The sequence below is a fragment of the Lepidochelys kempii genome, chromosome 10 (genome assembly GCF_965140265.1).
Source record: "Lepidochelys kempii isolate rLepKem1 chromosome 10, rLepKem1.hap2, whole genome shotgun sequence".
In the NCBI taxonomy this organism is placed as follows: Eukaryota; Metazoa; Chordata; order Testudines; family Cheloniidae; genus Lepidochelys; species Lepidochelys kempii.
Window position 1 is genome coordinate 24,534,560 of NC_133265.1, and position 22,397 is coordinate 24,556,956.

Here is a 22,397-nt window from a genome sequence, read left to right on the forward strand (position 1 = left end):
CAAGTCAACATTAATCTAGAAATGACATATATGTCATATGATTTTAGGGGTGCTGGGGAAAGAAACTCAGAATTCTTAAATTCAGTAGTTGCAGACTGTGTGTGTGTATGTGTGTGTGTGTGTGTGTGTAATGTATTGCATACAACATATTGTACATGCTGTGTAACTAGGTTAAGTTGATACTTATGGGTCCCAAGAACCAAGCATTGATACAGGGCCAGATTCTGACCCCCTTGCTCAGAATGTGAGTAGTCCCTTATTCCATAAATAGCTTCATTAATTTCAGCTAAAGCGACCAGGGACTGCTAACAGGGAGTTTCGAGAGGGAGTTCTCCAGGTGAAGGAGGAGTAAATATGGGACCCTTGGGGTAAGTGGCTGTCTGTAGTGTGTGTTTGTGTTTGGGGGTTACTTGCTGTGTGCTGAGCTTATGTCTGTCTGTCTGTCTGTCTGGCTGAAGGACCGTGTGCTGTGGCCAGCATTTGGAAGCTGTGAGCTTCTAAACAAGGTTTGAAATCTAGAAGCCTCTGTTCGTTGGCTGAGCCTTAGTCAGGGGCGGGGCTATCAAGAAGGCCAGGGCTTTATAAAGCAGTGAGCAAGTGACCAGGGAGCTTTGTGACCAGGGACTTCTAACAGGAAGTTTCGAGAGGGAGTTGGGAGGGGGGCGAGGTACACTTGCCATTCTTTAAAACCTTTAAACTTAATTTTTATCAAAACTTCTTGATTTAAACAAAAACCCTATCTTTAACCTAGATAGCTGTAGGAGAAAATGCAGGCAGAAGCCCAGCAGCAGAATGGGGGCTATCCTGTTTATTGCACTCGCTGTAGCATGTATGATTACCTGCCCTGTGGGCAGGTGGCGTATGTGTGCATTCGGTGCAAGGAGCTCCTGGCCCTCAGAGACCATGTACGGGCTTTGGAGGCCAGAGTGGTGGAACTGGAGGAGCTAAGGGAGACAGAGAGGTATGTTGATGAGGCTTTCCAGGACACTCTAAATTTGTCCCACCTCCAGTCAGACAGCCCCTGCGCTGTTAAGGAGGATGAAAGGCCCAGGGAAGGAAAGCAGTCAACAGGAACAGAGGGAAACCTTCTCATAATTGGGACCCTCCTTCCAGATGATGGTGTATCCTCTCGCACTGAGGTTACCTCTCCGGGGGGGAAGAAGGGGGCAGACTCCAGTCATTAGGAATGTTAGTAATGGGAGATTCGATCATTAGAAACATAGATAGCTGGGTTTGTGATGACCAGGAGAACCGTATGGTGACTTGTCTGCCTGCTGTGAAGGTTGCGGATCTCTCGAGGCATCTAGATAGACTTATGTGTAGTCCTGGGGAGGAGCTGGTGGTCGTGGTACATGTAGGTACCAATGATGTAGGGAGGGTAGGAGAGACGTCCTGGAGGCCAAATTTTGGCGGCTAGGAAAGAGACTGAAATCCAGGACCTCTATGGTGGCATTCTCAGAAATGCTCCCAGTTCCACACGCAGGGCCAGGCAGGCAGGCAGAGCTTCAGAGTCTGGATGCATGGATGAGACGATGGTGTAGAGAGGAGGGAGTTAGATGTATTAGGAACTGGGGGAACTTTTGGGATGGGGGAGCCTATACAGGAAGGATGGGCTCCGCCTAAACCAAAGTGGATCCAGACTGCTGGCACTTAACATTAAAAAGGTTGCAGAGCAGTTTTTAAACTAAGAGATGGGGGAAGCCGATTGCTGCAGAGGAGCACATGGATTGGACAGAGACTTCTCTTCGCGTAGAGTCTATTGATAGAGATTCTCTAGGTTTTAGTCAGGAGGAGAGGATGGAAGAGGATGAAGTATGGGCCAGATCAGATGAGAAACATTCACATAAAGAATCTGACACATCAGAAAAGGGCAAATAAACAGTGACAAGTTTTTAAAGTGCTTGTACACAAATGCTAGAAGTCTAAATAATATGGGTGAACTAGAGTGCCTCATGTTAAAGGAGGATATTGATATAATAGGCATCACAGAAACCTGGTGGAGTGAGGACAATCAATGGGACACAATCATTCCGGGGTACAAAATATATCGGAAGGACAGAACAGGTCGTTGGGGGGGGGGGGAGTGGCACTATATGTGAAAGAAAATGTAGAATCAAATGAAATAAAAATCTTAAATGAATCCACATGTTCCATAGAATCTCTATGGATAGTAATTCCATGCTCTAATAAGAATATAACCGTATAACCACTATTACCGACCACCTGACCAGAATAGTGACAGTGACGATGAAATGCTAAGGGAGATTAGAGAGGCTATCAAAATAAAAATCTCAATAATAGTGGGGGATTTCAGTTATCCCCATATTGACTGGGTACATGTCACCTCAGAACGAAATGCAGAGACAAAATTTCTCGATACTTTAAATGACTGCTTCTTGGAGAAGCTGGTACAGGAGCCCACAAGGGGAGAGGCAACTCTCGATCTAGTCTTGAGTGGAGCGTAGGATCTGGTCCAGGAAGTAACTATAACAGGACCACTTGGAAATAGTGACCATAATATAATAACATTTAACATTCCTGTGGTGGGAAGAACACTTCAACAGCCCAACACTGTGGCATTTAATTTCAGAAAGGGGAACTATGCAAAATGAGGAGGTTAGTTAAACAGAAATTAAAAGGTACAGTGACTAGAATGAAATACCTGCAAGCTGCATGGACAATTTTCAAAGACACCATAATAGAGGCTCAACTTAAATGTATACCCCAAATTAAAAAACACAGTAAAAGAACTAAAAAGAGCCACTGTGGCTTAACAACCATGTAAAAGAAGCAATGAGAGATAAAAAGACTTCTTTTTAAAAGTGGAAGTCAAATCCTAGTGAGGTAAATAAAAGGGAGCATAAACACTGCCAAATTAAATGTAAAAATGTAATGAGAAAAGCCAAAAAGGAGTTTGAAGAACAGCTAGCCAAAAACTCAAAAGGTAATAACAAGATGTGTTTTTAAGTACATCAGAAGCAGGAAGCCTGCTAAATAACCAGTGGGGCCCCTGGACAATCGAGATACAAAAGGAGCACTTAAAGACGATAAAGTAATCGCAGAGAAACTAAATGAATTCTTTGCTTCAGTCTTCACGGCTGAGGATGTTAGGGAGATTCCCAAACCTGAGCCATCTTTTGTAGGTGACAAATCTGAGGAATTGTCACAGATTGAAGTGTCACAAGAGGAGGTTTTGGAATTAATTGAGAAACTTAACAGTAACAAGTCACCGGGACCAGATGGCATTCACCCAAGAGTTCTGAAAGAATTCAAATGTGAAATGGCGTAACTATTAACTATGGTTTGTAACCAGTCCTTTAAATCAGCTACTGTACCCAAAGACTGGAAGATAGCTAATGTAATGCCAATATTTAATATGGGCTCTAGGGGTGATCCTGGCAATTATAGACCGGTAAGTCTAACGTCCGTACCAGACAAATTAGTTAAAACAATAGTAAAGAATAAAATTGTCAGACACATAGAAGAACATAAAATCTTGTCTTGTGCTAAAAATCTTGTCTTCTTTTCATAAGATTTTGCTCCTAAATGGCTGAAATTTTACAAGATCTGTTCTCGAGAGCTTTCTGAAAGCTTTCTGGTGACTTGGGCTGCATGCAAATTCACTTTGGAAAGTAAGCCCTACCAGTTTGTGTCTGACACAAACCCAAAATCTTAGGAGTGGGTTTGACTTCAGGAGTTTGAATCCAGCCTCTTCAGTGAAGTTTGTGGAGGGAATTCAGTTGTCAGATTTAGTTTCCAGCTCATAGCTAATAATCTGAGATGAAAAATTGTAAATAAAAGGTTTTACAAAGATTAAATGATCTACTGTAGAGATATTTGGCCAAAGTTCTAATATGATTTCATTACTAATCATTTTTTGAAACTAGGATACACTTATGTGATTCAGCATACACTCCCTTGTTCTCCAGAAAACATCCCAATGATTAGAAATTGTCTACTGCTCATGCTAAGCAACTCAGCTGTGCTGGGTAATACCTGGTGGTGCTTCAAAATGAAACTGCTTTCAGTTTTTTCAAAAAGAAAAGGAATCCTTGTGGCACCTTAGAGACTAACCAATTTATTTGACCATAAGCTTTCGTGAGCTACAGCTCACTTCATCGGATGCATACATCGGATGCATACCGATGAAGTGAGCTGTAGCTCACGAAAGCTTATGGTCAAATAAATTGGTTAGTCTCTAAGGTGCCACAAGTACTCCTCTTCTTTTTTCGAATACAGACTAACACGGCTGTTACCTTTCAGTTTTTTGTAATCAAAATGAGTGGGACAACTATAAAATGTTTTAGTTGAGTACTGTGCTGGTTTAACTAATGGAAGTTTAATAGTCTTTATTAAAAGACTGTTATGAAAGATGACTAAAATGAACATAAGTCTAGCTGTGAGGAAAAGAAAACTACTTGATTGTCTTACTCTGGTACATTTTCAGACTCTCATTGGGTCTTTTCTGAAATTAAATTGCAAGGGCTTTAGGGCAGAAACAGAGTCTGCCTACAGCATTTGTTTCTATGGAACCTTTCACAGTGGGCCATTGATCCTGATTTGAACCTTGGAGCGCTAACACAATAGAAATAACAATAAAAGTTAAATACTTCATAAAGGCCATTTTACGCAATGATAATTGTGTCTTTTTCCTTTTAGTTAATCCTTGGTTGATCACAGCCTCACTTACTTTACTATGTGTTTTGCACATCCTTATTTGTTACTGATGGGTATTTTGATGGCTCCTTGACATGGGTTTCTCATCTGATGAAATAATTCCATCAGCTATTCTTTTCCTCTGATAATTGTCTGTGAGCCCTTTACCTCACTTTCCGTCGCTACTCTGAGCTGTATCAGCTTTCCTACCCTTGTTTGTTACTACTATCTGTAGTGAGTGATTTGGTTGTACTACTCAGGCACATGCTACATGTTTGGAGGAAAAGGGGCATTAAAATCCCAACCACCATTCTGGACTGCTGTACATCAGCACATAGACACAACTGAAGGAGTCCCACATATCCTCTCCTGACAGTTATCAATAGCTACTGAGCTGCTTAAAAACAAAGGAGCAGGGCTCCCTACAGATATCAGAGGTGGGTGGAAGAAGAAAGCCAAGACAAAGCACCAAGGATTCTACCTTTTTTCTCATCCCATTCCCCTCCCAGGAAGAAGATGCCCAGGAAATACTCAAAAATCAATAAATCAGCAGAGTGTTCCTTTCTCTGAATGGAATAGTATGACCAGTTTGGAAACTAGTTTTTGTACAAATGATTAGCAATGGAAGTTTTAATGGCTTTCTTTTTGGTCTCTGCCCAGATGGAATTACAAAAGCTTGGGCTTGCTTATTTCCACCCTGTTTTTAACTAGGGAGCAGTTTGGGCTGTTAATGAGGAACTGTTTTAATTAAGGATGAGGAAAGCACCATACATTTACTAAAAAGTTGTAACTTCTTTTCTTGTTGAAAAAAAGCCAAGGATTTTAGCATTATTTTTATATAAAATGGTGAGGAAAATGAGTGAGTAGTGTATTAGTTTTTGATAAATATCATATGCATCTGCATTTATCTGTGTGCTATTATTCTACCTGAATACCCAGAGTTAAAACAAAGGATGCTGTCAAGGGGGAATCAAGAGGAAATAAAACAATGACACCTGTGGTAAATAGCAAAACAGGGGCTGGGATAACAATGTTTGGCCATCAGTTGGGAAGAGGCTATCTCCCTGGCTCCTTCCAGGCTAGAATGGTTTACTCTTCCCGGGGTTGAGCCTAGGATCCAAAGGAGCATCCCAGAAAAGGGAAGTAGTTGAGTGAGTTGCCATGGGCTGCCCATGGCATGTCAGTGAGAACTGACAGACATGCATGGAGAGAGAGAGAGAGAGAGAGAGGCTGCATCAGAGCAGATGGCTTCTCCCAACCCAGAGATGGAGGTACCTGGGGTAGGTGAAATGTACCAAAGCTTGTAGGGAAAGATTAAGGATTGGGTAAGGGGAAATATGCATATAGACCTTTATTATTTTACCCTTTGCTCTGCAAGCTTTGTGCCTTCAAGGGAATGAATGGTTTGTTCTGAAGAAACTGTTTTTGAGTCAGCCACTGTCCCAGGTCCCCAGAGTGAAAGGGCTCACAGGTGCCAAAAACTGTTAACACGTGAGAGGAGATCAGGCCCAGAGTGGTTGAATGACATAGTTCTGCCCTGAGAGGTGTGACGGTAACAAGGCTTATTCCCAAAGGGGTTCACTTGAGAAGAACTAAAAGGGGTCCAAAGTGCAGTTCAGCCTGTGCCCATGATACACTATAAATAGCTTCAAAGAGCTGGTGAGACAGCTAGAGTTTCGCTATTTAATACAAAGCTGGCATCATTCGAATGATTGGAAGTGCCACCCAACTCATGACAGAGTGACTGTCTCATGGTCCAGAGAACCAAGTGTCACGAGAACTTTTAAAAACTGAAATGAGAAGTACTGAGCCGTTTGCTGATAAATCTAACACAGAAGAGAACCCTCTCTCATAAGCACTAAGAAGAATTCCCTTGTATTTCTAGTTCACTGTCAGGGTATTTCACTTGTAAGAGACAAAGACATTGGGGAGCCTGTGATGTGCTCTAGTCAGGGCCAGAATAAAAGAGATCCGGAATCACAAGGGAACTCAAGCTGTTATTCGAGAGCTCAGTCTGGATCAAGCAGCTCACATGCCACATCACGTGGCACTGAAACATAAGCAGTAAATGTCATGCTAGTATTTATGCCTTTGTCTGATACGGTGAGATCTCCATGGCCTCCTATGACTGTTAGTTTGGCAGCTTTGCTTGAAATGGCTCTTATGGGTCATTACTTTGTGATAGATTCTGCTCCCCGTAACACCAGTACAAACCAGGAATAACTCCACTGAAATCATTGACGTTATTCCCCTTGTGCACTGAGGTAACTGAGATCACAATCTAGCTCTTTGGACCTTATTCAGACTTCACTGGGAGCTGCAGATGTTCAGTAGCTGTAAGGTTTGGACCCTTACAAATACCTACTTGCACTATTCTCTGTGCTATGGGTGAGTCAGGTTTCTATAAATACAGAAGTGTAGAAATTAACATACCACCTACTGCAGTCACTTTCCATTTATTTGTAATTTTTACCAAATAGACGTGCTTTGAGTCTGTTAAAGTTGAAAAAAATTACTGCTGTTACCCCTTTTGTAAATCTGTTGAGATTGGTTTCATTTTCTAGTCCTGTTTCTTTCATCATGTCCTTTGAAACTGAAACTTTTACTAGTCCATAAGCCTTTTAATCCTATCTGCATATGGTGTATGAAGAATAAATCAATAACAGTATGGCCATTCCTGCTGGCAAGTTGCTGATATTAAAACAAAAAGCCTTAAAAACTGAATTATAAATTATAAGTAACTTGAGACCAATCAGCAGACTGTGGTTCAGGCTCCAACTGCAGACTTCACAGATGCCTGGTTTTTATATACATTGAGCTTACTTTCACAGGTTTCCAAGAACCTGATGTTATACTATCACAGTTATCCCCAAACTTGTTACCTCATGCCCTCCCCCCTTACCCTTGTCTGTGCCCGCCTCCATCCCAGAGCCAAGGCCCGGAGTGGGGCCACAGCTCCAAGAAGGGGTGGACACGGCCAGGGGTAAGGGGGCCACAGCTAGGGGTGGGGCTGGGGCAGGGAGCAGAGCCTCAGGCAGGGGCGTGGGGCCGGGGCCAGGAGTGGAGCTGGCTGGCACTCCCTCCCCATATCCTGTGGGGCTGATCTGGGCCCCCCAAACATTCCTCTGTGACTGCTGTGTGGCACACCCCACAGTCTGGGGACCTCTGCACTATCAGCTTTAGCCCACTAGCCAGACCTATGCACACATAGGGAGAGCATATGCAGACAGCTAGTCCTTTACCTGTAGCTACATGCATATGCCAAGACTGTTCATTACCCTTGGGGGTCATCTTTCCCTGGCCACTTCCAGCTCAGGGTACTGAAGGATCTGAAAAGACAGTATCTTTATCCTGAACCAAAATTAAGAGCACCCCCAAACTTCAGTGTTTTGAATTCAACTCATCTACGGTTGCAAATAGCACCTCTCTCTATAGTGACCTAACCTAACCCACCAGATCCCAAATTTGGGGTATTTGAAATCAGGATTCCAGAATTATGACTTAGACCATCTCTGTGTATGTTAGCAGTCTGGTCTGTACTCAGTCTAACAATGTCCTTTCATTTGTTTGTCAACTTAGAGTTTAACAAAATTCCCAAATATTTACCCTACATAGTTTCAAAATGAGGTAAATTGTTGCGGAGCGTATATATTAGGTGTCTGCTGGAAGTGACTGTGCTCTTGACCAGGTGTAAGGAGAGGTAATAAACCACTGCACAACCCTTGGTTCCTTGTAGTTTGCTAGGGCACTGTCATATCTCAGTTTTAAAAAGCCTGGGTTGTTTCTGAGCTGTCCTTTTTTCAAAAGGTTAGTGGCTTATCACTCGTTATTTTAGGCGTATATGCCGAAGGAGAGGAAATGCGAAATACGCCGTTATAAAAAAGAGAGTTAAATCCCTCCATGAAATTTGTTGTGAATTGTGAAAGAGCACAGCAGCCAAACCAAGCTGCCATCTGACAGACGTGGGAGATGCGGATTTTACTGTGGAAAGCAGTGCCGGCCGATTGGCAGACCCTTTGAGGGTAACGCACATGCAGGCACTCTTACACTTTCTCTGGACTTTCATTTTTCTTTTCTTGAGTCTTTGTGTTTTATTGGTAGATCTTAGGGAGGACTATAAATGGGGGGCAAAACCACATCTCATTGAGGCTCTAAATGGTACTGGGATACAAACCAAAGAATAGGAATCCAAACATTCTAAGGTAAGAAAGTGCATATAAGCACCCTGAGCACAGGCAATAGTTATGATTAATGAATGTTCGTGTTTATTGTCCCAGATTAAAGTGATTTTTAAAGACAATTTAGAATTGTTTGTCCTTGTGGGGTTGTTATGAGGTCTCGAAGAGTAAGCACTGTCATTTTCGTGAGGATACACTATTCTTCATACATAGAGGTTGAATCTCTGCTTTAACTGTAAAACTCAATTCAGTCTTAACTATGGGTATGTTTACACTGCAATCACGGCTAGTTCGCTCAGGTACTGTAGAAGCCTGCCCAGAACCCAGGGCACTTACTCAAGCAGGTAGCCTGTGCTGAAACCCACCACTGCAGCTTCACTGCTCTGGTATCTGAGTTAGGTAGATTAACAATAGCTTGGATAGGTCTGTGCAAGCTGTCATCACGATCAGTGATTGCAGTGTAGATATACCCTAAGAAGCCACAACTGGTTCCTCTGACTTAGGAACTTGTAAAATGCTCATCACTGAAGTATGCAGGCAACCTTTCTCTTCTGCCCTGGTGTTTAATTCCCACTTACCTCTACTCTAGTCCTCATAGCCCAATTATTTGTGGCCATCAACTTGCCTGTTTGCCCTTGGACTCTATATGCTGTGAACTATTCTTACATGCCAGCTCAGTAGCGTTCCAGTTTGATATGTGGGTAACTAAGATGTAAATACAACTTCTTTGCAGCTCACACCAACCCTCTTCTTGATTACAGGCTTGAAGTGCCTTCTGGTGTTTCTCAGAAGACCAGGAAGATCCCACCTTCTATATTACAGAGCTCATTGTCAAGGAAGGGGTAGATTAGGAAATCTGCACAAAAATGTATTGTGTACTAAATTGTGAAGTAGATGAAGCTAGCTAACATGATATTTCTCTGTAGGTCCCATTTCATTCTTGATCATTATTGCCAGAAGCAGACAACTCATGTAATTACAAAAGAAATTAGAATCATGCCACTGCATATCTCTGAGAAGAAAAGGTTTAGCATTAGAATCAAAATGCATTTTGCATGTAATGCTCCAGTAGAGGTACACTAAGGATGTTTCAAGAGTAGTCACGTTGTACAACATAAAAACCTTTCCAGAAGCAATTTCATTAGTTCTCCTGTGTGCTTGCAGACAGAACTAAACCAAATGTGGGGTTAAAAGGGATAGAAACTATTTCTGCAGTTCAGGGAACATAAAGAATGAGTTTAGAGAGAAACAGTTGCAATGAACACGTTGCCAGGGTTTCAGACTCTGAGCAATGCTATGAGGACATTGCCCTTTGTCGTGCAAGCTTAGCCCCTTCTTAAAAGCCTGGAATAGAGTGATAAGTTAGTCAGTAGCTTTTCTATGAAAACCTCACTGCTGCTGACATGCCGCTGGCATGCTGAAAAGTAAGAGAAGGGAAATCCTGAAATATATCTGGATCTCATACTGAGTCTCACTAGTCTTTTGCTTTGGTCCATGTGGTGATTACATCACAGAGAAGAAAAATATGTGAGGTGGGGAGCATGGATTGCCCCAAAGACGCTTTTTAAGTGATTTTTTTCTCACCAAATAAGGTAATATTCAAGAGAGAGAGAAGAATTGAGGCGATGGTGATGGGAGAATTGAATGCTATAAGTACCTGCGGTAGCTTCTGTCCATGCACAAAGCACAACATAATTTAAATCATTTTTTTATATATTGCTGGAAGAGCTCCATTCAGAGTTCTAGACCCTATAACACTTTTATTTGCTTGGATGAGTGTACTTAGTTTTGTATATTTTAAATAACAACTTGCCTAACAAAGTCAGACTGATCTGCACTAGCTGTCTGCATATTGTGATGACAGTAATGATGAGGAACTCAAAGACCTGTAAACTACAAATATTCAGCCTAAGAACCACCCAACTATGGGAGATGGTATATCTGTTTTGCTGGGTATGACTGAGTAAAGTGAATTGTTTGACATCCCCTGGCACGGTTGTGGCAGACTCAGGAATAGAAGCCAGGAAGCCTGCATTCCAGTCCTGTTTCTGCCCACTAGATTACATTCCTTTTGACTAGTTCTATAGAGTACAATCCTCCACTAGATACAGACACGGCAAAGAGACAAAACACATGAATAGAGATATCACCATAGATATCTATTTTTAAAACTGTACTTATTTGAACAAATGACAATGGAAGTTAAAAATACCAAGAAATAAAACAGGATAGGGAGATCCTGTCAGATGTCCAAGAGCTAAATAGTTGTAAGTCTGTTTCCACAGTAAGAGGGATAATATATGAAACACAAAAGGTCTGTTTTTGAAGACTGTGCCACATTCAGATGTTTCTCTCCTCTTCCTGAAAACCCGAGATGGGAATGGCTAATCAAGTCTAGCTAACATATGAAATCTGATGAAGTCACAACCCGAGGTACTGTGACCTGAAATCTATTAAAGTAATGTAGTCCTAAATTAGCAGATAAGAATAGTCACTTTATAATGAGATATTAGAGTGCTGCATTTTTAAAGATGGAATTACTCTATGTCCTAGATTTTCATTTTTGCAATATACTATGAATGATGATTTTCAAATCCTAACTGTACGATTTCTTGTTTTCTCCAGGAGAGATGGAAGAATTGGAAACACAGTGGTTGACTGGTATTTGTCATAATGAGAAGAATGAAGTCATGAGCAGCCAGCTGGATATTGACAACATGGCAGGCGTATTTTACATGCTCGCAGCAGCCATGGCACTCAGCCTAATAACCTTTGTCTGGGAACATCTGTTTTATTGGAAACTCAGATTCTGCTTCACCGGGGTCTGCACAGACAGGCCAGGATTATTGTTCTCAATCAGTAGGGTTAGTATAACTTTCATAAACCTCTTTTATCCAGTAGTTAATATAACAACTAGTTTCTTAAAACCACTAATCCACACCCTGTGAGGCAGGCATATTTTCTCTCAATTTATCCCTTTGCTGAATATCTGAAACATTTTAAAAACTTTGATAAGATGTTCCACTGGGTTTGTATTATAGTTGCATTTCATATGCACTCCTAGGGATTTTTTGTTTTGTTCTTTCATTTGATAGCTGTGACTGCAAGCTGTCTGGTGGACTAGCACATGTCAGGATAGTCAATAAGGAAATACAGAAATCACAGGCTATTGATTCTTCGTTAGGGAAAGGTTTAATGGAGAAATAGAAGATTTACTCGTTAGTGGGAACTGGGCTAATCATTGGAATGAAGCAATTTTTAGAAACCTGCATTAATCAGATGATAAATATTAACTCTCAGTTCTGTGCATTTCATAGAGCATGTGGGGTTCTAAGAGTGTTAAATAGTTTAGAAGGTATTTCTGAGCTACATTTTCCTAATTAATTAGATTCCTTCAATAAACTCAGATTAGACACACAAAAATGCAGTTTATTTATATGGTTAGAGATTAGGTCAATTTCTAAAGATAATTCTACCTATTAAAAAGTCCAAATAGATGATTGTAGAAGTAAAAGCAGAAAATATGTGTAGTCTTACTCTTTTTGACAAACGAGGGTTTTTTATGCATCAAACATTAAATAGCCGATGGACTCTGAAATTTTTTTAATGTAGCCAAAGTGAATAGAACCATAGCAATATGCCTGTTTGCCCCAAAACATGTTGAGGCTACTCCCCAGAGTAAATCCAAACTCTATTGGACTTACAGCTAAAAGGAGTAGCGTAGAGTAAATGTTATGTCCTATTCTGTTGGTAAGGGATTTTGCCCTGTGATACCCTATGTGGAAAGCTTACAGTTGTGGCCCATGAGTGTTAGCACCAAACTCAGTGGTGTGGGCATTTTAAATGTTTGTTTTACTTCTTCTGAGACTGATCCTTGGACTCATTCAGATCTATGTTGCCATCAGAGGGAGTTTAGGGTGGGCAAGGAATGTGGCCCTTATGAATTTAAAGTTGTTTTGTTATGACTGCATCTAACTTTTGGAAAAAAAAACACCTTTATATACTTTTTTGTTTGCAATGTTTATATGGAACTACAAAACTGCAAGATGGGACTTTTAATTTTGGTGCTTCTTTGTAGACCTGTTTTACAGACAGCTGCAAGTAAAAGCTGTTATTTTCACTGAATACTGTCCTGGACCAGATAATTACGAAGCTGATTTATGCATAAATTTGAGCTTCCTAAACAACCCCACCTTTAAAAAATGCACCATACACAATCACTTCTCCTTTTTCATATTGGCTTCTTTACTTTTTCAAGTGAGATACACTGTAGACCTCTTTACCCCCCACCCGCTTTACCTCCACTGCACTCCTGGCCTCCCAGCTGGGCAAATCAGAGATGTACTCTGTAGTCTGAAGATGTTTCCAAACTGAATTAAATGGAGATTATTTTCTGTGGGGAAAATCATGCTCAGTTGTATTAAATATAATCCATTTTAACACCATTTGGTAAATTTTGCAGTTTGCATAAAATGTTAATTTAGTGCCCTTTGGTTTTGGTTTTGGTTCTTTTAGAAAAGGTGATTCGTTTTTGCGATATGGTGGGAGAGCAGGTGTTTGGTAAAGGAACCAGGATAAGGGACATAAGCAGGTTATGTACACTGCAAAGCAATGTTATGCTTCTGGCATCTTTCTAGCAAATTTATCTTGAAACACTTTAGAGTTATTCTAATATGATTACAGAATTAAATAACTGAGGGGGGCGAGAGAGAGAAGAGAGATGTTTTCATCTACATTCGTAATGAGTTGCAGAGTTGTTGAGCAGAAAGAGAGAGAAGTTGTTTCAGATGACAGTAACTGCAGAGATTAAGGCTCCTGCTTCAACAGTAGTTGAGGGTTTTTGTGGGGGGAAGGTAGGGAGTGTGGGAGGGGAAGGTGAAAGAGAAACCAATGCCTGGTATGTTAGTAGGACTTTGATTTTAATGGATTCCAAAACAAACAGGAGGCAGTGGGAGTAGTTAGAAGAAGATGAGGATGCTGTAGTTGTGTTTCTTTGTGTATGGGAGGGAGCAGGCAGCAGCATCCTACACGTGTTGGTGCACAAAGATCTGGAGTAGTGTGAGGCTATGGAGAAGAATGTGCAATAATCCAGGTGAGAGGAAATGAAGTCTTGGAAGACCAGTGTTTGCTGTGCTCTAAAGCAGTGTTTCCCAAATTGTCGCATGGACCACAGATGGTTTGACGAGAGATTAAAATGATCACATGGTGCTGACTCTCCTTCTTTGGTTTGCATTAAGGCTGCTGAAAATATTTTACTCTTCCGCATAAGCCATTGTTGCTGTTACCTAGGGGATGTTATGTGGTTGTGAATGAGTGAGGAGGTGGCTCATATGATTGTCTCATGGGCCATCTCCTCTTTCCTTTGCACAGTCTTTAAATTTGTGATCCACCCTGTGAAAAGGTTGAGAAACTGTGCTCCAAAGGATCAGCTTGGTCCTATGGGTTTATTGCTAAAGCATCTAGGTATGCTGTAGACTAACGTAGATTTATCTTCTGTGAGAGTCCATCCAATGTTCTTAGAAAGACCTTAAATAGTAACCATCATTGAAAGCAATGAAATCCACACCTACAAAAATGACACCAACTTTAAGGCTGAGATTCACAAGAGTGAGAGTAGCTAGAAAGGAAAGTTCTCATTTACTTTGCAAAACCCAGGCACTTTAAATGGGGAATTGGCACATTTCATCTTCAGTTGTATTTCCTTGGTGTTATAGGTTTGTTATGGCTATAATGTTCCATTCATGTCATCTGCGAGTGAGAGAGAGGTTTTTGCTGTGACAAACCAATAATGGGGGGGGGGGCCTCCAGTGATTTCATCTGCTTCATGAAACCATTGCATTAATAATATTTTGCAAACATCTTTAGAATCCAAGGGGACTCCAAGCCAGTCATACTTCCCTTTGATGAGTCTGTAGTGTCTGCAAGGAGTTACTGATGTTCATTCAGGGTTTTCTTATCCTGGTTAATGCAAAAGCTTTCTAGGAAGCCTGCTATCTGTCCTGTTTATTTCAATATTTTTCTGTAGCGTTCAGAAAACAGGCTTACTACATTCCCTTGAAATGTTAGTGTAATCCTGTAACAAAGGTCTTAGTTTTTGCAACGAAAGAGCTGCTCTGTTTTACAGCATATTGTAAATCTGCCTGTTATTTTCCCTTATTTATATTTGAAATTCTCCCAATTACTTTGAAAAAGCTACTCCTTTCACAAGCAAATTCACAGCTAATTCATCCTAAAGGAAAGCGTAAAATTTAGTAGAATCCTGCTACAGATGGGTAAACAGGTTTAAATTAAAATATGAACTGACTTCAATCTTCACTCCAAAATGCAAAGCAAATCCAATTTCAAAAAGTTAATTTAACGTTTTAGAACATTTTATTTTTCATGTTTGCAATACACCACACTAATTCTGCATGGGACAGGAAACAACAGAACTGAAATACCATGTGGGCTGACTTTTTCTGTTTGACTGGAAGTGGGAAAATAGAATAATTTTCAGGCAAATCCCTGTTCTTGCTCAGCTCTAGACTTGTTTTCTAGACCAACAGGTGTGGGTATTTCAGATAAGCATCCAGGCTTCTGGGTCCTCATTGAACTTCTGTGATTTCCCCATTGATGGCTAGGTATTCTCTGTAGTTAACACCTTTTCAAAAGACAAAGAGAAGGGAATGATGGGTAGGGACTTTTAAACAAGTAAGAAAAGAACCATAAAACCAAAAAATATTATAAACAAGTCAGTTACAAAAGAGCAAGGCCCTTAATTTTTGCTTTGTGTGCATGTTACTATGGTTAAATTCTGTTGCTGTCGCTCACTTTTTGCTCAGGCAAAATACTTGCTGCAATCATGAGAGTTTTTCCCCAGTAAGGAGTGAATAAAAAATTATTGACTAACCTGGGAATTTGGCCCATTGCCTTTGTTGGGACATCTGTCTGACCAATGACTAAGGAGTTTATGATTTCAAAAGTCCTTCTAACAATACAATCCGTACATCTTAACGTGCTACATAACTTCTGGAACTTCTCTTGGATTTTGTATTTAAACTAAGTCATACCGAAATACTTTATTGGCCTATTTATTTAGCATCAACTTTATAGTTCAATTTAGCAGATGTCAGCAGTCTGTGAGAGCTTCTTCATAAACTAGGGCATTCCATTGCTTTTGCACAGCTAACAGGCTGAAACAGGAGTAAGCAAAAATGCAGACATTTTTTATGCTAACAAGAAAACTGGAAAAAAACAGATAATATGCATTATGTGCATTGTAATTATGCTACATTCATAATTACTCCCTTTGCTGATAATTAGCAGCAAATTAAAAAATAACAGTATAAAGGTATCATACATAAAATGCATTTATATTATGTTTACATTCCGTTTTGGCTGCTTAGGGTTTGCAGATCTTTACTGAATTTAATTTACAGGAATTAAACTTAGTGTTTCAGTTGTCTGTGGACAATAGAAATGAACATTTCTCTTTGTTCTCATTGTCACAATTGTCGAGATCTTGTAGGCATAACCCTTGTAACACCAAGTGGTGCCCCTCTGCCCATGAGTATGGCACCTATTTACCTAGCTGTCACACCAATTACCCAGCAGGAAGTAAAGAATAGTATTCAAGAAGACTATAAGAAATCTTCAGTGTTTTCACCAGGAAAGCCATGGCCACCAGAATTCACACTCACTGCCGATGTTGCACTATGTATTAGCCCTTTGTTAACTGACTACTGTGAAGGACCTCTTCCTGACATACTTAAATTGAGTAGTTCCTACTATGTAAGTAGTTTCCATTGATTTCCATTGATTGATCACTCATGGAGATAAGTACTGTTCAGAGTTTGTGAGGGTAGCAGTCATGTCAAAGAGGTTGACACATTAAAGAGTAATGATTTTCGTAGGATCTCGAATGGACAGGAGTTGCTGTGGCAAGGAGCAGGATGCTAGAAAAAGAGAGGGATCAGAATTTATGATGGACTCAAGTCCTTGTTTGTCCTGCCTTCATCTTCCCGCCAAAAAGCTTTCTTGACATGCCCATCAGATTGGAAGCAGCTGGTGGCTTACACATGGCTGGAGGCAGAAAACTTTTTTTTTTTATCCAGTGCTAACAGTATAATTGTATAAAGAAAAGGAGTACTTGTGGCACCTTAGAGACTAACAAATTTGTTAGAGCATAAGCTTTTGTGGGCTACAGCCCACTTCATCGGATGCATAGAATGGAACATATAGTAAGAAGATATATAGATATATATATACACACACACACATACAGAGAAGGTGGAAGTTGCCATACAAACTGTAAGAGGCTAATTAATTAAGATGTGCTATTATCAGCAGGAGAAAAAAACTTTTGTAGTGATAAAAACCTACAAGATCTCTATCAAGCATTCTTAAAACTACAATTCCCATCTGCTGAAGTGAAGAAACAGATTGACAGACCCAGAAGAGTACCCAGAAGTCACCTACTACAGGACAGGCCCAACAAAGAAAATTACAGAACGCCACTAGCTGTCACCTTCAGCCCCCAACTAAAACCTCCCCAGCATATCATCAAAGATTTAAACCTATCCTGAAAAATGATCCCTCACTCTCACAGATCTTGGGAGACAGTCCAGTCCTCGCTTACAGACAGCCGCTCACCCTGAAGCAAATACTCTCCAGCAACCACACAACAAAAACACTAACCCAGGAACCAATCGTTGCAACAAAGCCTGATGCCAACTCTGTCCACATATTTATTCAAGTGACACCATCATAGGATCCAATCACATTAGTCACACCATCAGAGGCTCGTTCACCTGCACATCTTCCAATGTGATATATGCCATCATGTGCCAGCAATGCCCCTCTGCCATGTACATTGGCCAAACCAGACAGTCTCTACTCAAAAGAATAAATGGACACAAATCTGACATCAGGAATCATAACATTCAAAAACCAGTAGAAGAACACTTCATCCTCTCTGGCCACTCAGTAAAAGATTTAAGGGTGGCAATTTTGCAACAGAAAAGCTTCAAAAACAGACTCCAACGAGAAACTGCTCAGCCTGAATTAATATGCAAACTACATACCATTAACTTGGGTTTGAATAGAGACTGGGAGTGGCTGGGTCATTACACATATTGATTCTATTTCCTTATGTTAAGTATCCTCCTCACACCTTCTTGTCAGCTGTCTAAATGGGCCATCTTGATTATCACTACAAAAGTTTTTTTCTCCTGTTGATAATGCTCATCTTACTTAATTAGCCTCTTACAGTTTGTATAGCAACTTCCACCTTCTCTGTATGTATATATATCTATCTTCTTACTATATGGTCCATTCTATGCATCCGATGAAGTGGGCCATAGCCCACAAAAGCTTATGCTCTAATAAATTTGTTTGTCTCTGAGGGGCCACAAGTACTCCTGTTCTTTTTGTGGATACAGACTAACACGGTTGCTACTCTGAAACCTGTCAGTATAATAGTATAACTTTCTCCTTTTTAATGCCTGAGGCCTATGGTGCCAAAGAATGATACAGTTTGGGGAAAATGTTTTGTTTGATGTTAGCAATGCTTTTCTTTTATTGTTACATAGATGAAATCAAGAAATATTTATCATCGCTGTCTTATGTATGATTCTAGAAATATGCTGCAGGAAGACAGCATGCCTTTCTGCTCTTTATGCTCATTAAATAAGTGATGTCCAATTTAATCATATTGCTAAGAATGAAATATGTAAAATTACAGTATTTAAAGTTTCCAGTTGGTGATATAATTTGTTTTATGTTACTCTTATTACAGGGTATTTATAGCTGTATTCATGGAGTGCACATTGAGGAAAAAAAGAAATCACCTGACTTTACTCTGACCAGCTCCCAAACCAACATGTTAAAACTACTGCGAACAGCCAAAAATATGACCAATATTAATCCTTCAAGAATTAATTCCCCCAAAAGAACAGGTGATTTTATTCAAAGGGGTTCGCTAATTATGGACATGGTCATGGATAAGGGGAATTTGATATTCTCTGAAAACAGGTCTTTTCAGCCAAAGGACAGCCTTTTTGGTGACAATATGAGTGAACTGCAAACATTTGTCAGCAACCGACACAAAGACAATCTTAACAACTATGTTTTCCAAGGTCAGCATCCTCTCACACTAAATGAATCAAATCCAAATACAGTGGAAGTTGCTGTTACAGCAGAAGCAAAAGTAAACTCCAGACCCAGGCAGCTTTGGAAGAAATCTGTGGAATCTTTACGTCAAGAATCGATTCTTCAGAGCCAAGGTTCACAGAGAGAAAATGGTTCAGAAGAAAATAGGCAGCATTCTGTGAAGAGCCAGAGATACCTTCCTGAGGAGATTGTCCATTCGGATGTATCGGAGACCTCAAGCAGAGCCACTTGCCATATGGAACCCGAAAACAATAACAAACACCACAAAACCAAGGACAATGTTAAAAAGAGATCAGTGGTGTCAAAATACCCAAAGGACTGTAGTGATGTGGAGCTGACATACCTGAAAACCAAACAAAGCACTCCTCGGGATAAAATTTACACAATCGATGCTGACAAGCAGCCAGGTCTCCACCTGAACCCACCCCAGTATGTTGAAAATATTGTCCTTCCAGAGACTATTGAATTCCCTGCTGTTTACCAAGATCACAATGACAACTACAGGAAAGCAGAACATGGTAACAGGACTCCTTTGCATAATGAAGACAGTCTTCCAAATAATGACCAGTACAAACTTTATTCAAAGCACTATAGCTTAAAAGATAAAAATGCTTCGCTAGGCGAGGTGAATGATAGATACAGACAGAATTCCACCCATTGCAGGAGCTGTCTTTCAAATCTGCCCAGTTACACAGGCCATTATTCAAGCAGGTCTCCCTATAAATGTGATGCTTGCTTGCGGATGGGGAACCTATATGATATTGATGAAGATCAAATATTGCAGGAAGCAGCCAGCTCGGAACATCCTGAAGAAATGTATGAGCATGACTGGGTTCAGAATAATGCAATCCAGCATCAGAAAAAGGATAAGATGAGGATCAGTAGGCAACACTCTTTTGACAACATCCCCGATAAGTCCAGGGACATAGATATTGGAAGGCCTGCTCGCAGCATAAGCTTGAAAGAGAAAGAGAGGTTTCTAGACTGCAGCTCATATGCAAACACATTTCATGTCCCCCCAAGCAAACTGTTGAGTAACAAGAGCTCACTCGTAACGCAAACTCTGGAGGACAGTAAGCGGAGCAAATCCCTGTATCCTGATCACTCTGCAGATAACCCTTTTCTGCACTCCTATCGTGATGACCAGCACTTAGTTTTTGGCCGAAGTCCTGCTGATCTTTACAAACAATCATTAGCAGCAAAAGCAAGAAATGATACTTATTCAAGGTCATCAATAAAGTCCACAGCATCATATAGTTCCCGAGATGGCCGGGTCCATAATGATATGTACCTTTCAGAGCATGTTATGCCTTATGTTGCAAATAAGAATAGTGTGTACTCAACTCCAAGAGTTTTAAATTCCTGCAGCAATAGACGTGTGTATAAGAAAATGCCTAGTATTGAATCAGACGTTTAAGTTTCCCATTTACACTTTATCTATAAGGAAACATAGTTGCCACCATCTTAGAGGCAAAGAGTGCATTCTTAGACAGTACTATGCTAAATGATAATATGCAATACCCTCAGGACTTGAATAAGTAAGAGGATATGACATCTTTTTAGATGTATCCAGGGTTTGTTGAAAACTGGGGGGGAAGCCATTTATATAACTGGAGGTTGAATTGAAGAGCCCCAAGACACACCGGCGCTGACTTTTATTTTTCCCAGTGAGTGCTCCACCTCCCCTCCCGCCGAGCGCCTGTTGGTGGCCCTGCCCAACAGCTCTGGGTGGTGGGTGCTGAGCACCCCCTATTTTTTTCCTGTAGGTGCTTGAGCCCCGGAGCGCCCACTGAGTTGGCACCTATGCCAAGATATGTTGGCAACTATGCTCTTTTGTATTTTAATTATTTTACTGGTTTAGTTATGCTAAATTCTGTTGTTGAGCATCACTCAATGTATTTCTGTCATCAGGAATGTTTAATGGTTTTCTAATACTGGATGAGCAATATGGTATGCATGTAGTTTGACAGACAAAAAAAAAGCGAAGAGCGCATTTGCACTGTAACTAAATACAGGCTTGTAAAAGAATAGAGAGTTAGACTTTCAAAGCTATATTTTAGTTTCATATTTGTTTTCAAACGTCAGAATAATTAAAAAGAAAAAAACTCAGGGCCCTAAAATGGAATAAAAAACTGTGTTAGCACAAAAATGTTATGCTCATTCTAATCTCATAAAGATAAATGTGGAAAATATAGGCCCAAACTGTTATCTATCAAAAGGAAGACATATGGATATTGGTTAATGCTGGTGTACAAATGCTTTCTTTATATTTCATAAGCACTTACAGTTACAAACTCAGTTACTAAAAAATTATGCGGTTTCATTGTGCGGTCAAAAATAAGCTGCATAACCTAGAATATATATTTTTAGATATCAATATATGGATCTTAAATCTGTCAAGCTATGGACCTCATTATTTATCTTGAAGCCTAATATGTATGTAAGTTTTTGCATTTGCCCCTTAATGGTCATTACTCAGGGCTGTATAGTATCTCTTTTATCCCTTCATTACAAAACAAAATAATAATGAAAACACCTGTAGCTCATTGTTCACAATGCAGTAGTGGTGACATCTAATTAATTGTATGTTAATATTATTACAGTTGTTAATATTGTATCAGACACCAACATATGTTTAATGTAATCAGTCAGGAATGCAATACCATTTTTGCGTATACCGTATTATGAAAGATTAACACCTTTTTAGTGACTTCTTCCTTCTAGAATATCTTGTATATTTGTTGACCATCAGGCTAGTTTTTTAAACCTCTCTAACCCTTCATTAAGATTTAATGTATCCACACATAGTAATGTAGTTATAGCGAAACTAAGGAACAATATCTTTATCATCACTCATGAGGCATATATTAAATAACCCACTGATGGTTCAAAGCCATTCACAAGGTATAGATGCATTCTTACACAACATTTGTTTCTGCGCTCACCAGATTATTTCACATATATACATTATACATTCTGCACTCCAGAAATATATACCGCATTTTACCAAGGGGGAAAATGTATACCAAAGTAATGTGTACAATGGAAAACATTCAGCAACCTCTGCTCACCTATTTCCTGAACTATGCTGAGAGCTGTTCCATTTACTGTGCTGGGGGCAGATAGTTCAAATTTATATGAATGCAAGTTCCTTAAAGGGTTCATTGAAGAAGTGGCTGAATTGGAAAATTCTAATGGAAAACAATGGAATTAAGTGGAGAAAGTGCTATCCCATTGGACTGGAAAATGTAATCATTGCTGGGCAAAAATAACCTTTGCCTTTTTCAACCCAAGAGTCCATCGCTCTCCCCTAAGCTCTGACTCTGAGAAGTATCATGTTCATATCAGATAAAACTATAGTATCTATATGAAATAAGTACAATATACCAATTGTTGTCATGAATTGGGATAGCA

At 40.1% G+C, this 22,397-nt stretch overlaps 1 protein-coding gene across 2 annotated transcripts in view; it reads left to right on the forward strand.

Annotated features, from left to right (window-relative positions):
- GRIN2A (glutamate ionotropic receptor NMDA type subunit 2A) overlaps nucleotides 1-21,258 on the forward strand; it is a 296,277-nt gene extending 275,019 nt beyond the window's left edge. For both annotated transcript variants that reach the window (XM_073362474.1, XM_073362473.1), the window contains exons 12-13: nucleotides 11,460-11,698; nucleotides 18,610-21,258. In XM_073362474.1, coding sequence (XP_073218575.1) covers nucleotides 11,460-11,698; nucleotides 18,610-20,400 — 2,030 coding nt within the window. In that variant the 3' untranslated portion in view covers nucleotides 20,401-21,258. The remainder of the gene's footprint in view (nucleotides 1-11,459; nucleotides 11,699-18,609) is intronic.
- Nucleotides 21,259-22,397: the final 1,139 nt, after the last annotated feature.